The sequence below is a fragment of the Orcinus orca genome, chromosome 18 (genome assembly GCF_937001465.1).
Source record: "Orcinus orca chromosome 18, mOrcOrc1.1, whole genome shotgun sequence".
In the NCBI taxonomy this organism is placed as follows: Eukaryota; Metazoa; Chordata; class Mammalia; order Artiodactyla; family Delphinidae; genus Orcinus; species Orcinus orca.
The window spans coordinates 59765445-59780741 of NC_064576.1; the positions used below are offsets into that span (position 1 = coordinate 59765445).

The 15297-nt window shown below is 34.7% G+C and overlaps 2 protein-coding genes and 1 long non-coding RNA gene across 9 annotated transcripts in view; 1 reads left to right on the forward strand and 2 right to left on the reverse strand.

Moving 5' to 3' along the window:
• The window catches only part of RB1 (RB transcriptional corepressor 1), a 144590-nt gene that overhangs the window by 90027 nt on the left and 39266 nt on the right, over positions 1-15297 (forward strand). The gene's annotated exons all lie outside the window — the stretch shown is intronic.
• Positions 2001-15297, reverse strand: part of LOC125961927 (uncharacterized) — a 183994-nt gene continuing 170697 nt past the window's right edge. The window contains exon 2 of the long non-coding RNA XR_007473062.1: positions 2001-3092. This is a non-coding gene — a long non-coding RNA (uncharacterized LOC125961927). The remainder of the gene's footprint in view (positions 3093-15297) is intronic.
• LPAR6 (lysophosphatidic acid receptor 6) lies at positions 6293-8049 on the reverse strand. The gene has a single exon (XM_004274597.4). The coding sequence runs from the start codon at positions 7516-7518 to the stop codon at positions 6484-6486; it is 1035 nt and encodes a 344-aa protein (XP_004274645.1). The 5' UTR covers positions 7519-8049; the 3' UTR covers positions 6293-6483.

Genomic DNA, 15297 nt, shown 5'->3' on the forward strand with positions numbered 1-15297 from the left:
GGCATGGACCTTACATGTTATCTAGTCCAAACCTCTTAGATGAGATGAAGGGGTCAACATAGTTATACTAGTTTGTAGCAAAGCCCTGACTAGAACTCCGGTCCATCTTTTAATAGAACTTTAAGGTTTATTCATTCAGCAGTGAATTGCAGAGACCTGTTATGTGCCAGGCACTAATAGAGGAGGAGTTCTAGGTATTTTCTCTTTCTCTCCCATCCATGTTATCCTTAGTTTTCTGACTGTAGCACAGGAGGTGGCACACACAGCCCACAGGCCAGCCACTCGACTTCGCACATACAGTCTTACTGGAGCGCAGCCATGCTCGCTCATTTCTGTTGTCTGTGGCTGCTCTTGCACTGTGATGCAGAGATGAGAAGTTGCAGCAGGACTGTGCAGCCTGCAGGCCTAAAATATTTACGTATAACCCTTGAAGAAAAGGTTTTCTGACTCCTGATGTACAATATTAACATGCTTCCCCAAATCTTACACATAGATAAGTGTCATAACCTTCCATATCTCTTCTATACTGTTTCCCATCCCGTTCCTTATTATTATTTTTTGTTTTGGTTTCTTGTGTTTCTTTTTGTAAAACAAGCAGATATATGTATGCTTTCTTATTTGGCCTTTTTCTTACAAAAAAGGTAGTATACTGTATGTACTCTTTTACACTTTACTTTTTTCATTTAACAACGCTTTCTGGAAATTACTCCTCCATATCAGTTCATAGAGCTCTTTTTAATTCCTTATTAAAGCTGCATAGTACTACACTGTGTATATGTGCAGTAATTTATTCAACCAATTTTCTATGCTTGGACATCTAGGGAGTTTCCAGTGTTTTGCAGTTTCAAATAGTGCTGCACCTTGTACATATGTATTTTTATATTATTGAAAGTGTATCTTCAGGGTAAATACCTAGAAGTGGGATAAGTGTGTGTGTGTGTGTGTGTGTGTGTGTGTGTGTGTGTGTGTGTGTGTGTGTTAGGTATTGCCAGATTCCCATCCATTAGAGTTGTACCATTTTGTTTCCCACCAGCAGTATATGAATGTATCAATTTCTCCACAAGGGCTTCTCACTTAATTTTGCCAAGTAACAACATTAAAATATTCTTCCCATCGTCATCTCCATCGTTTCAAAAAGAAAGTCCATTTTAATAAGGGGGAAAGGATATAATCAAAATAAAGGATAAGAGAATCTCTTTAAATTTCAGTTGAATAAATATAGCTCTTATTGTGATTGTTTTTTTCTTTTTGCTGAAGACAGATGCATCTCTACCTTATAATCAGAGGGATGGGATTTTTTGAAATGCAAATGTAATCATGTCTGTCCTTCTACTTGACATCCTTCAGGGCTTCCCACATCTCCTCAGATCTTAACGTGGCTGTATCATGGCCTGTGTAAGATCTCAGCCCTAGATCTTCAGTCACTTTGGATTTGGTTTAATCCTTTCAATATACCATGTTCTCTCCAGCAGGGCCTTTGCATGTGCTACTCCCCTTACCACCATTAAAGGAATAGACAAGTCAGAAAAACCAGATTCTTACCTGGCTCTACCTTAACTTGTATGTGACCTTATGAAGTTACTTAGCCTTTTAGTTCTTCAGTTTCTTCTACCTAAGGTGAAGTAGTTGTATCAGATGACCTCCAGACTCTTTCAGTTTTAAATTATGAATTTACCAGAATTCATTTTGATAGGAAGATAATGGAACTCAGCACATTCACCCTATGGCTAATAACTGTAACTTTGCTGTAAAAACACATATTTGTTTCTCATTCTTTTTTTTTTGTAGATATTCCTATTTTTATTTAGGTAAAATTGGTATATAATATTATATAAATTTCACATGTACAGCATTGTAATTTGATGGCTGGATACATTACAAAAAGATCATCACCAAAAATCTAGTGACCATTGATCACCATACAGTAAATCCCCTTCACCCAATTCACCCACCCCTTAGCCCTTTCTCTCTAGTAATCACCAGTCTGTTCTCTGTATCTATAAGTCTGTTTTTGTTTTGTTTGTTCATTTGTTTTGTTTTCTTAGATTCCACATGAGTAAAATCATTTGGTATTTATCTTTCTCCATCTGACTTATTTCACTTAGCAGAATACCTCCTACATCCATCCATGTCGCAAATGGCAAGACTTTTTTTTTTTTTTATGGCTGAGTACCATTTATTCAAACAAATATATAACAAATTCTTTATCCATTAATCCATTGATGGGCTTTTAGGTGGTTTCCATATCTTGGCTATTGTAAATAATGGTACAGTGACCATAGAGGTGTATGTATCTTTTCAAATGAGTGTTTTTGTATTCTTCAGATAAATACTCACAAGGGGAACAGCTAGATCATATAGTAGTTCTATTCTTAATTTTTTGAGGAATCTCCATACTGTTTTCCATAGTTGCTACACCAATTTACATTTCCACCAGCACTGCAGGAGGGTTCCCTTTTCTTCACATCCTCGTCAACACAGTTTGAGAATAGTCATTCTGACAGGTGTGAAGTGATATTGTGGTTTTGATTTGCATTTCCCTAATAATTAGTGATGTTGAACATCTTTTCATGTTCCTGTTGGCCATAAATATTTATTTAACTTTAATTATTTTCAAAAGGTATCTGATTGGTTGAATCTATATGAGTAAAGCAAGTTTTGAGTTTGAAAACTGATTATTAAATTCATGAATTATCTCTACTTCTGCAGTCCTGCATCTTGAATTCTGTTTTGGCCACTGCTTCTAGCACTGATAATTTTGTACGCTTTTAAGGAGTTACTGGAATAAATACTTTCTTTTTTTTTTAATAAATTTGTTTATTTATTTATTTATTTTTGTCTGTCTTGGGTCTTTGTTGCTGGCTTTCTCTAGTTACGGCGAGTGGGGGCTACTCTTCGTTGTGCTGTGTGGGCTTCTTATTGCAGTGGCTTCTCGTTGCAGAGCACGGGCTCTAGGCGCATGAGCTTCAGTAGTTGTGGCTCACGGTCTCAGTAGTTGTGGCTCACGGGCTTTAGAGCGCAGGCTCAGTAGTTGTGGTGCACGGGTTAGTTGCTCCGCGGCATGTGGGATCTTCCTGGACCAGGGCTCGAACCTGTGTCCCCTGCATTGGCAGGTGGATTCTTAACCGCTGCACCACCAGGTAAGTCCCTGGAATAAATCTTTTTGAGAGATGGAGGAAGGGGAAAGAGTTGCTAAAAAAGTTTGCCTGGAGTTAATTTCATACTCTTTAATTATCCCTGTCTGTTGCCCTGTTTAATTGATATTCTTTGTACTTTTATAAAATTGACTGTCAAAAAATGGGTAGCAGACATCAAGAAAAAAAGATGAAGAAAGAGATAAAATAGAAATTTGAGAATTAGTGATTTTTAGGACAGTGTATGTGTTGATCTCTGGAAAATGCTGCTATTTAAGAAATATTGTTGATCATTAAATAATCTTGTTGATTTAAATATATTCTGTGTCCTTAAATTTGTCCATTTGTTCTTTTTAATTTGGAATTTATTTCTTAGAAGTCATGTTATAAATGGATGATTTGGTTTTCAGGATAGCTCAAAAGAGCTTTTTAAAAACAATTTCCCTTAGGATTACCTTAAGATTCATCCACTAGGAAGCACTATTTATAAAATCTTATATATAAAAGTTCATTCACAACTAAGAGCACACAGGTCACATCTTCCCTCATTTGTGACATCTGCGGTTGGATTTGGCATGCAGACATTAAAAAGTTTGGGTGTTGGGAGATAGTTAAGATTTTGCAAGGCATTGCAAGGCATTAATACATTGACAAAAGACCAAGTACCTTGTTCATCAGAGGTCCAAAATTGCAATTGCTTCAGATTCTTGCTAGCTGCATACCAGTCATAAATTAAATGTTTCTCAATTGGGTATATGAAATTTGCTGATGTTCAGTTTTCTATTTTATGTTCCTCAAATGAGTGACTGATTCTTTAAATACCAATTCTATAATTAAGATTTATACCTCAAATTTACTTTCGGTATTTCGAATGTAGAATATGAAGACAAAACTCCTTGATAAAGTAGTGTCTTAAGTTCCTTTTAATGTATGGATATAATACATATATTTTCATACATTGTTTTGGTAAACTAGCTACTTGGTTGATATTTTCTTAGAAAAGATCATTTCTAAGTTCAGAGCCCATCATGAGGATGCTGGAAAGCTGTTTTCCACACCTCGAAACTTTTTTCGTCTTACTTCTTTTCCTTTGAGGGAAGTTAATATGGAAAGGAAGATTAGATAAATTATCTACTCTTTTATAAAGATGTTAAAAACAGTGGGCACAGTGTCGGCGGGGCGGGGCGGGGGGGGGGTTGTATTGTCACTCTAAGGAAACAAAAAGTGAATTCTCAGAGTTCCTTAAATACAGGTTTTCTGGGTAAAGGGGAAAGAGAAAACCTTCTAAATGTATAATTTACTTTAAAGTGCAGTGCTAACAGAGGAAAATAACTTTAGTACCCTTTCTGTCCCTGTAGTTAAGATTTACCCAGGATTTGAAGTTCTGGATAAGAAAACTAATATTTATCTGTTATGTATTACTTTGTGAAGAATCTTATAAAACTTTTGACTCATCTTCCTGTTGACAAGCGGGCAACAAAAATTTCTCCAGTGAGCACAGTAACAACAACTATCTGATGACTATTTTGCTTGTATTTTAAAATAGCATCCATGCTTTGAGATCTTGCTTACAGATATTTAAGCCGAGGAAAGTTCTGAGAAATCTGTTACAAACTCACTGCCCCTTTCTTCCACATCGTTAAGTTGTTAGTTGCTTTCCAACTCAAAAATATGTGTTTAGAGTGCTTAATGTATTTGTTTTTTCTGAAGAATATCAAATAAAATCACTTCAGCATCAGTTGAAGAAAACATGTTTACAACATATATACTTCTCTTGGGATATAAAGAACTATGCTTAATTTCTTCACTAGTTTTTTTTTTTTTTTTAAGGATTTATTTTGCTTCAGGTTTATCTAAAGGAAGTTATAGCTCTCTAAAGAAAATCCCCCACTGTTATTTTTTTGAAAACAGGTTTGCTTATTTAGCTTACTTACTTACTATAATTTATTTGAAGTCATTGCAGCTCAAATCCAGAGAACAGCAAAAATCAAATTTAAATCTTTAAAACAAAGAGTGTTTGTCCAAAGTTGTATTCAGGACTTGGAAGATTGAAAATGTAAAAATCAGATACGTTGAATGCTAAATTTAATTATATGTCTTTCTTCTCAAGTAAAAAGAATATTTTTTTAGCTAACTTTGGAAAACTTCTTGAATTTGTAAAAAAAGATGTGTTGGAAAATGAAAACGTTTCAGTGTAATTGGCGCTTTATATCTAAATTATAGCTCAAAGCAATACCTTTTTTATGTTTAGTGAAATGAAAATGTAATTGTACTTAGTTATTTGGCCCTGCAGTTTTGCTGCTTTTTATAGAAGGAACTATGTCCTTACTTCATAAATTATTTTGACATACAGTAACATTTTGCCTACTTGAAATAATATATTCAGCTATTCAGTGGCTTCAGTGGTCAAAAGATATATATTGATCACTTTCTAAGTGCCAAGTATTATAGCTCACTATCTAGGTTGCTTCTCCTATCTAAAATACTTAAAATACAGGTTATTTATTGTGACATAAATATACCTTTAAAGTGTACCTGTAATAGTATTTTCTTTTAATTTACTTAGCAAAATAACATTTTGTTAGTTTCCTCCTTTCTCAGTTTTTGTGGCATATATCATTTTTAAATTGGCCGCTGTTAAATGCAGAAAATGGATCAAAAGAGTAATTTTAAAACATACTATACTGTGTGGATAGCATCTGCTTTTTACGAATTGCATACAAAGACAAAATCCTAAATATTATCTCTGAGTGTGACTGCTTGAGAGCCTCAAATAGTGTCAGTATGTCATTCTACAGAACACTACATTCTTTACTGTTTTTTGAAAAATGCTGTAAAAACACTTTCTGAATATTTCAAATTACTCTTTCTCATTTATGTTGTTATAGTTTAAGAAACATGATTAGTAGTTTCAATTCAGATTGAAATCAAAATTAGATATATACTGAATAAAAGTATTAAACACTTAAATGAAACTTTTAATATTTGTTAATTATCCAGTATAAAATTACTAAGACATTCAAAGACCATACAGATGTTCACCACATGACTTACATCATAGTTTCTTTTAGAGTTTGAACAACTTTAGGGATTTTTTTTTTTTTTAATGAAGAGGAAGGTACAAATCAAAATGGCTCAGAAAAATAAAATGGAGTATATACAAGAGTAGAATACGTTTTAATGCTTAACACATCGAATACATTTTTTTAAAATGAAAAACTTTAAAATGTCCACATGTTTATTTTCTTTCAGAGGTGGAGAAATAGTTGTCCAAGAAAACACTTTTCACAGTTGAAGGAACTTGGAGGTTCTGTCCCAGTGAAGTCCCGGTGGTTTTATTTAAGGCAGCTTATATTGTAGATTCGTTGTCAAATATCTTATTTTTTAAGGTCTGTAGGTTATGTTGAATAAAGTTCTCTGTGCCTTGAACTTCAGAGAATCTGGAGTCGCTTCTCCTGGTAGACCAGTTTTTCATTTTTATTGAATTCTGAATCGTGTCTGACGTGAAGTAGTAAACTATAGGGTCAAAGCAACAGTTTAAAACAGCAATGCAGAGAGTGATTGGGTACATGGTCCTTACCGCTGTTGCTGCTGAGCAATTAACAAACGTCTGTGTTCTCATAAGAGAATATAAAATAAGGTTGATGTTGTAAGGCACGAAACAGAAACAGAATATGACCAAATGTACAAAAATCATTCTTAAAACCTTAGTTTTGTTTATTTTGCTTCTACTTAATGTAAGAGGTTTATTTAAAGTTCTTAGCACCATACTAGAACAAGTTACGTTTAAAATTAGAGGAATAAAAAATCCCACTATTTCGATGAAAATTACAATCCTTGAGAGATATGTTTTCCATGTGGCTTCTGGGAAATTTTCAAAGCAGGCTTCTGAGGTATTGTTACCCTGAGAGTGGGTAGACTGAAAAAAAACTGCTGGTGCACTTCCTCCCATCACAGTTAACCATACAGCAATGCAAACGATTTTTGCATTTCGTTTGGTTCTTAGAGTCTTTGACTTAAATGGGTAGACAATTGCCAGAAATCGGTCGGCACTAATACAGGTTAAGAAAAGAATGCTTCCGTACATGTTGGTATAAAACAGCATCACTGAAATTTTACAAAGTAAATCTCCAAATGGCCAATTCCGTGTTGCAAAGTAAAATATCCTGAAGGGTAAAGTAAAAACGAAAAGCAAGTCTGACATTGCCAAGTTAATCATATATGTTGTTGTTTCATTTCGCACTTTGAGAGCGCAGACGAAAATGTGTATGGCAACACAGTTGGATATTAACCCAAGCACAAACACCATGCTAAACATGCACCCGTACAAAGTGTACTTAAAGGAATCATCATAGACGCAGTGGGAGCTGTTATTGCTTACCATTATAAAGGCACGTCCAGTTTACAGTGTTGAAGTCCTTTGGTCAGCTGCGGTCTCCTTTGGTATTCAGATTGTGACCCCTTTATAACCTCCAATGTATTTGCAAATCCTTTGGATCTTTGCGTGATTTTATAAATATTTCTTTTTCCTCCAAAAGAGACATGAAATTTGTTGCTGTAAAGTTTCCACTTGGTTCTTCAATAAGAAAATATTTTCATTTTCAAATCTCCAGAAAATCCGTGATTCCAGGGCTACGTTTAAAAAACGCAGTCAGTGAAGCCAATCCATTGGATTATAAATTTTAAATAAAAGCTGTGTTCTGAGATGGAAGAAAACTATTCGTCTGGTAAACTTCAGTTTCAGTTGTTAAGATGAATATTCCAAAATGAAAGTTTCTTTATGCTCCAGAATGTTCAAGCTAAAGTTAGCAATCTTATTTTGCTTTTCAACGCAAAGTTTCAGAGACTTAAACATTCCCAGCTCGGTCTCATTTACTTCTTGCTCCTTCCTTCTAAATGAGGTTTTCCTCTTCCGTATTCCTGCAGTGGATCCCAGATGGTGGTAAGCAGAGGAGTCTTTCAAAGGTTCCGAAATAAATTCCTAAGCGTGTTAGCTCTTGCTGAATCGAGGCCTTTTCCTCGGTTACCAGCTGTATTGTGAGATGGGCTTTCTCTGAAGAGAAAATGAAAGGCGTGCTAGATTTGTAGTATGACATCACAGGAAGAAGAGGCTGGACTTGGACAAAGAAAGGTTTCAGCCCAGTTTGTTTGCAGTTCCTTTAATCTGATAACGTGTCTGCTGGGAATACACCTAGGAGGCTTGCAAAGGGCCACTGACTGTTGAGCTGAGCAGTCTGCCCATTACCTCTTTTTATGCAGAAATGCCTCTGGAATGTTGGCCACCTCTCAGGGAGTTTTCTTTTCTTTTTTTTTTTTCTTTTTATTCTTTCTTTCTTTTTGGTAGTAGTAATTGAGAGAGGACAAAAATCAGTATGTGATTGCTTTTGTGTTTTGGATATGACTTTTTTTGGAACTAAAATGTGTATGTGTATTTATAAACTGAAATTGTTAGTGATATCTTAATATGACATTTAAAAAATCTGTTTACTGACTGTATAAGAGAAAAATTGAATCGTTAGTTATAAAAAGGATTTGAGTTGAGAGACCAAGTTTTGCCACTCTTGGCTTCTGTTTTCCATAATTGCTCCTCAAGATTTAATTTAATTTCCATGATTGTGAGTGGCTCCAATCCTGGATCTCTTTACTTTTTGATAAACAATTTTCTCACATTCTTACCTCTTTCCTATAAAATTAAATTAATATTTTATAGCACTTCCAGTTTTTTAAATCACTTCCACCAAAGAATAAACTTTATTTTATTTTTTATAAATTTATTTATTTTTGGCTGTGTTGGGTCTTCATTGCTGTGCGCAGGCTTTCTCTAGTTGCAGCGAGCGGGGGGCTACTCTTCATCATGGTGTGCGTGCTTCTCATTGCAGTGGCTTCTCTTGTTGCAGAGCACGGGCTCTAGGCGCGCGGGCTTCAGTAGTTGCAGCATGCGGGCTCAGTAGTTGTGGCGCACGGGCTCAGTAGTTGTGGCTCATGGGCTCTAGAGCACAGACTCAGTGGTTGTGGCGCATGGGCTTAGTTGCTCTGCGGCATGTGGGATCTTCCCGGACCAGGGCTCGAACCCATGTCTCCTGCATTGGCAGGCGGATCAAAGAATAAATTTTAGAATGTTTATGTTTGGTGTGGTATTAATCTTACAGAACAAAATTGTGTCTTTTAACAAAAATTTTTTTCCCTAAATTCATTGAAATAAATTTTGGAAAATAAAAGTTATACTACTTGGCTAAGTTTTAGGTTTGGAATTTTAATTCCCTCCAGCCCTCCCTTTACCCCTCTTAATATGACATTAACTATGTATTGGAATATGGGTCAGATTTTGTTTTCATTTAAAAGCTCATGTGAGTGGTTTCTCTCTATGTATTTAAAGTATACTCATTTTTTAAAGCCCAAAGAAATCAGAAGAAAGTATGTGTGGGAAAGGGGTAGTTGAATGTAGATGTTATTTCCTCAGGGATTGAGGATATCACAACCTGTGGACACATACATGTTTCTTTTATTTTAAATTACCATTTTTCAGAAAAGGCTATATCCAGTTGTGGTTTACTGTTGTTATTTTTTAGTTTGGTTTCATTTGGGCTGAAGCCCTTCCTTTCGAGTATCAATTAAGGAAATTTGAGAAATTTAAGAGCAGTTTATTTTTCTTTCATAAATTACTTAGCTAATTTAAAACTAATATTTTTCAGTAACGTGTTTTGTGCTGATTTTGTACCTTTTTAATTTGGGCTTCACTCTCATGCTTAGCAACTTTTGTTGTTTGTTGATGAATCCCCCCGAATTATAATCTATTTTTGTTGTTTTGACTAGGAAATTTACCTATAATCAAGTGACACAAAAAAATATGAGTATTACTTACAACCAATAAACTTAAAACCTTAAGGGCTGAATTTCTTTGTATCATGTTGGTATGGAAAAGAGGTGGTGTGTGTTCATATAAGAAGACAGGTGGATACCTAGAGTGAACAGTAATGAAGAGAGTAGTTAATGAGCTTGTGTTCTTACTGGAGAAAAATTTCTGTTATAGTTTCTCAGTAATCGACTTTCAGATTGATAATCTCTTCTCTAGTCATCATTAAATAATGAAATTTAAGCAGTTATATGCCCTGACTTTGTTTACTTTTACCTTCATTTTGAATATGGCATTGTCCCATAAAACGTGCTAATTCTACATTGGAATATTCTTCCACATGTTGATGATGTCATTCACTTGACTTAATACTCACTTAACTGTTCATTTGTAGTTTTTTCATGTTTGAGTTACTGGTGCTTAAAAATAGATCACTGTTCGTTGAATTAAACTTTTTGTTAATATCAGTATATTAGTATATGTTTGTATTTCCAGTTTTACACAATGCTTGACCCTTGGTGGATACTCACATGTTTGCTGAGGAATGAATTATACTGATAAACTGGAATTTTATTGAGAGTTGTTTCTACTGAGGAAAAGCAATAGCAGAAGGACTATCTGTTTTAACAGGAAGAAGATCATTGAATGCTAGATTTTTCAAGACATTTTATTTGACTTCTAATTAAGGAGCCAAAGTGAAATTAGATACCTTTAAAATTCCTTAGGTTAAGATTTGAGAACCGTAGAGTAACTGCTTACAAAAGGGAGTTAAATGAATCCAAGGACTCGAGGATCTTTAATAGTTGCTTTTGTATGTGATAGAGACCAAACCAGTTTAGTGTGAGATTTGTATACTTCTAAAAGTTAAGTCTAGGAATCAGTTGGTTTCTTGAATGAGTTTTTTTAGGGGGTGAAATAACTACAGCTGATTTGAAATTTAATGAATCTCATTATATAACTTATCACTTTACAGATTTTTATTACATCAAGAAGCCAGGTCAATAACCAGCTAGCCTATAAAGTACATGTTTTATTCATCACTATAGTAATGGTATAGTTGTGTTTTAGTTGTGTAACTTATTTTTTTGTTATCGGTTTGAGAGAGAGTATTCTGTTAACTATTATGAGTTTAAGGATATGAGTAACTTCTGAGTTCTTATCTAAATTTCTGCTACAACTGTGGCTTTGAGAAGGCAAGAAATCTGACTTTCATACCTGATTGAAAATAGGCTTTGGTCTGTCATACAGAGTGAAGTAAATCAGAAAGAGAAAAACATATACTGTATGCTAACACATATACATGGAATCTAAAAATAAAAAAAAGTGGTCCTGAAGAACCTAGGGGCAGGACAGGAATAAAGATGCAAACGTAGAGAATGGACTTGAGGATATGGGGAGGGGGAAGGGTAAGCTGGGACAAAGTGAGAGAGTGGCATGGACATATATACACTACCAATCGTAAAATAGATAGCTAGTGGGAAGCAGCCGCATAGCACAGGGAGATCAGCTCGGTGCTTTGTGACCACCTAGAGGGGTGGGATAGGGAGGGTGGGAGGGAGACGCAAGACGGAAGAGATATGGGGACATATGTATATGTATAGCTGATTCACTTGGATATAAAGCAGCAACTAACACCATTGTAAAGCAATTATACTCCAATAAAGATGTTAAAAAAAATAAAATAAAACATGGGCAATTTTTCATCAAACAAAACAAAACAAAATAGGCTTTGTTGAACACCCGTTATAAACAAATAATGTGTAAAGTGGGCTCCTCAGCCATTCTTCCTTTCTGTTCTTTTTCATATTGGTTATTTCTAGCCTTGATAGTGATACCAGTTTTATGTTGTCCCTTTTTTATTTTCTCTGCTATCTTTTTAGACTAACCCTGTCACTCTTATCTATATAGTTGTTATGGTGTCTTATCTTGTCTTACTTCTAGTCCCACCAGTTTCCCCTGCCAGACAGACACAGATCAAGTCATGAGTGAATCAACTATTTATTGATTTATACCCTTCTTGCTTCCAAAAAGGATTTAAAGCAGATTATAATTTTAAAACTGTCCAAACTGATGAAACTAAATATTTAAGATTTTTTTATTTTATAGAAATTATACCTACATTTAAGAAGTTTAAAAAGAAAGTCAGTGTGGAACAGTTAGTTTTTAAATGTGAGAAATGTGAGGAAAATTATTCTAAATATTAGTCATATCCATTATCCTAAAAATTATTCATTTTGAATGTAATAGATGTTTGCAAAAAGCAATAAATAAAAATCTTAAAACACAAATTCATTAACACATTAGTAAAAGAATAAAAGCCAGTACAACATGGGAAAGAGAAGGGTGGGAGGAGCAGTGTGAGAAGGGCAGAAAACTCTAGGCTAAGGGGAACTGCTGCATTTGACACAAGGCAGAAAAGGAAAATATAGTAGATTATGTAGTTTTCATTTAATGAAAGAAAATGTTCCAGGGTGTCAAGGAAAAAACTTTGCTTTATCTCAGAAATATATTGTGAATCTTTACACATGAACCACAGCAGATTGTGTTCTAATGGTAGAACGTGTGCCATTTCTTGTTGGCCCTCAATTTAGGAAAAGCACCCAATGTCAAATTGTGGTTCTGGGAGAATGTATTATTTGTTGGAAGATTAAGATAGTCCAAATATAGGTGGTAGTGTGGTTTATGCTGAAGCAAATTTGACAATATAGTGCAAAGGATCTCACCTGATGACCTTAAAATCGCTGAAACCCCTGTTGTATACACTCTCCTGGGGACAGGTCTTGTGGCTTTGATTAGATTCTCAAACAAGATTATGACTAAGAACAGGTAAGAAACCACAGTCTAAAGAAATGAAGGATTAGCAAATCCTGTAGGCTATTCCACTGAAGTATCTGGAAATTGAAATCTTTTGAAAGTCTTTTTCTATGGATAGCCTAAAAGGAATCTTAAACTATTAGTTGCTAATGCAGATTCTTTATAAATGAAGTTAAGATGTGTGTATGTAGGCAATTAAATGTTAATCTGTGTATTTATTTATTTATTTATTTTTGGTTATTCTGTCCTTTTTACTTTTTCTTTTTAATTTATTTATTTATATTTGGCTGCGTTGGGTCTTCGTTGCTATGCGTGGTCTTTCTCTAGTTGTGGCGAGCGGGGGCTACTCTTCGTTGCAGTGCGCGGGCTTCTCATTGCAGTGGCTTCTCTTGTTGTGGAGCGCACAGGCTTCAATAGTTGTGACACGCAGGCTCAGTAGTTGTGGCTCGCAGGTTCAGTAGTTGTGGCACACGGGCTTAGTTGCTCCGTAGCATGTGGGATCTTCCCAGACCAGGGCTTGAACCCGTGTCCCCTGCATTGGCAGACAGATTCTTAACCACTGCACCACCAGGGAAGTCCTCTTTTTATAATAAATAGGAAAGTAAGAAAGTGTTGTGTTAAGAGCAGAAGCAGAGAATCAGAGAAGCTTAATATGCATTCACTTGACCTTTCTAGGATTCTAGCTTCTTGGCTGTATAGTGAGGGAGTTGGACTGTTCAAAGGTGCTTTCCTGTTTGTATATCTGATTCCAGTTCTTTGAATGCTTAAGCTTTTAGGTTGGGTTTTTTCACTCTTAGGTATAACAAATCAAGAAGTCACTTTTCATTCTTTATGTTTAAGGATTTCTAATTTTGAAACCAGTTTGTATATGTACAAGAATTATTCTTTGCTTAAGCCAGGAGTCTCATTGTATGAGAAGAGTTTTGTTAATATCTTATCATGCTGTCAAGATTAAACATTTAAAAGAAAGCCCTTCCTTTATATTTCTATAACATTCTTCTCTAAAAGACCTTTCTTTTCCAAAACACAAACAAGATACTATGTTCTTTTACTATAAAATTGATCAAAGAGGAATTGTTCAAAACTTTAAAGTATTCTCTCATTAAAAGTTTTGATGGCCGTAATTGGAGTTGTACCTAAAATAACGTTGAGAATATGAGATACATAAAAAAATTGCATGAGAAAGTATGTGAAGTAAATATGTTCAAGTTTAAAAGAAAGTGTGGAACAGTGAAATTTTTAAATGTAAGAAAAATATTCTAAATTTATTTTATTCATTTTGAATGCAGCAAATGTTTGCCTTGATGAGAAGTGTTTCTTCAGGGCCTTTTTCCATCTCAAATTTGTACCTGTGAAAACAGTTTTCTCGTTTTGGATTTTTCTGAAGCCTGTTAATGATAAATTTTCTATTTAGATTTAGAAACAAAACTTTCTCAGCTTGAGAAAATATTTATAGTTTATCTTGATAGAATATGTTTATTTTATATAAAAAGATCTTTTAGCCTAACAGGAAAATTTATTAAATTCTAAACAAACTTAGTATTACTATATTGATACCATTTGAAAATGATTTACCTTTCTGTCATTACTGCAAACACTTAACACTTTATGTTACTCTTTACTGGAGCATGAGTCATCTGCCCAAGTTCAAAGCGTTGAATCAGCTTGTAGGGTTGGGTAGGAGTAGAAGAAAGATTTAAAAGGTAATGGATAATGGTTTATAGCAAAGTAAAAGTGCACGGGAATGATGCTTGTAGCAGGTTCAAGCAAAGAGATAAAGGAAATTAAGAGAAGCAGGAATGCGGTATAAGACTTAAAACTTGAGCAAGCGTGTTTATCACTGTCAGCACTTGAGTTGTCCCTTCCTCCTTTTTTCCTGTCTTCCTGTTCCCCATTCCTTCATTTTCCCCTCTTAAAATCTTATCCCATTTTTCTGTGGAGACCTTTCAATCTCATCAATTCCTTTTCTGTACTTCCACAGTAGTTAGTTAAACTGTCTCACTTTTAAGACATATTCATGCAATCTCTTAGGGTTAAAAAACAAAGAAATAATTGCAGTACGGCTAACAACATATGTTTGTACAGCATGGAGATGAGAGTCAACCAAGTCACTTAAAAGGTCTTCAGAGCAGATGATGTCTAGAGAAGGCTAGCCTTTAAAGTTGAATAAAAGTTTCCAATTCCAAGTCTTAAAGACTAGAGCTGTGCCTGGTAATAATGTCGGTATAGTCCCACATACGTATAGTCATGTCTTTCTCAGCCAAAAACACAGAAAATGATTTGAGTGACTATCTCCTCAATTCTCTCAAGAATGCCTCATAACTAGTTTCACTCTAAATTCCTAGAAGAGGAATGAATATATAAATTTGATTAAATTTCTTTTTTCCTTTTTTTTTTACAAGTGACAGATTTTTAAGATCTAGTTCCATGAACACTACTGCAAATACATTTAAAAGCAGAAACACATCTGACTTTAAGCATTTATGTAGATGTTTT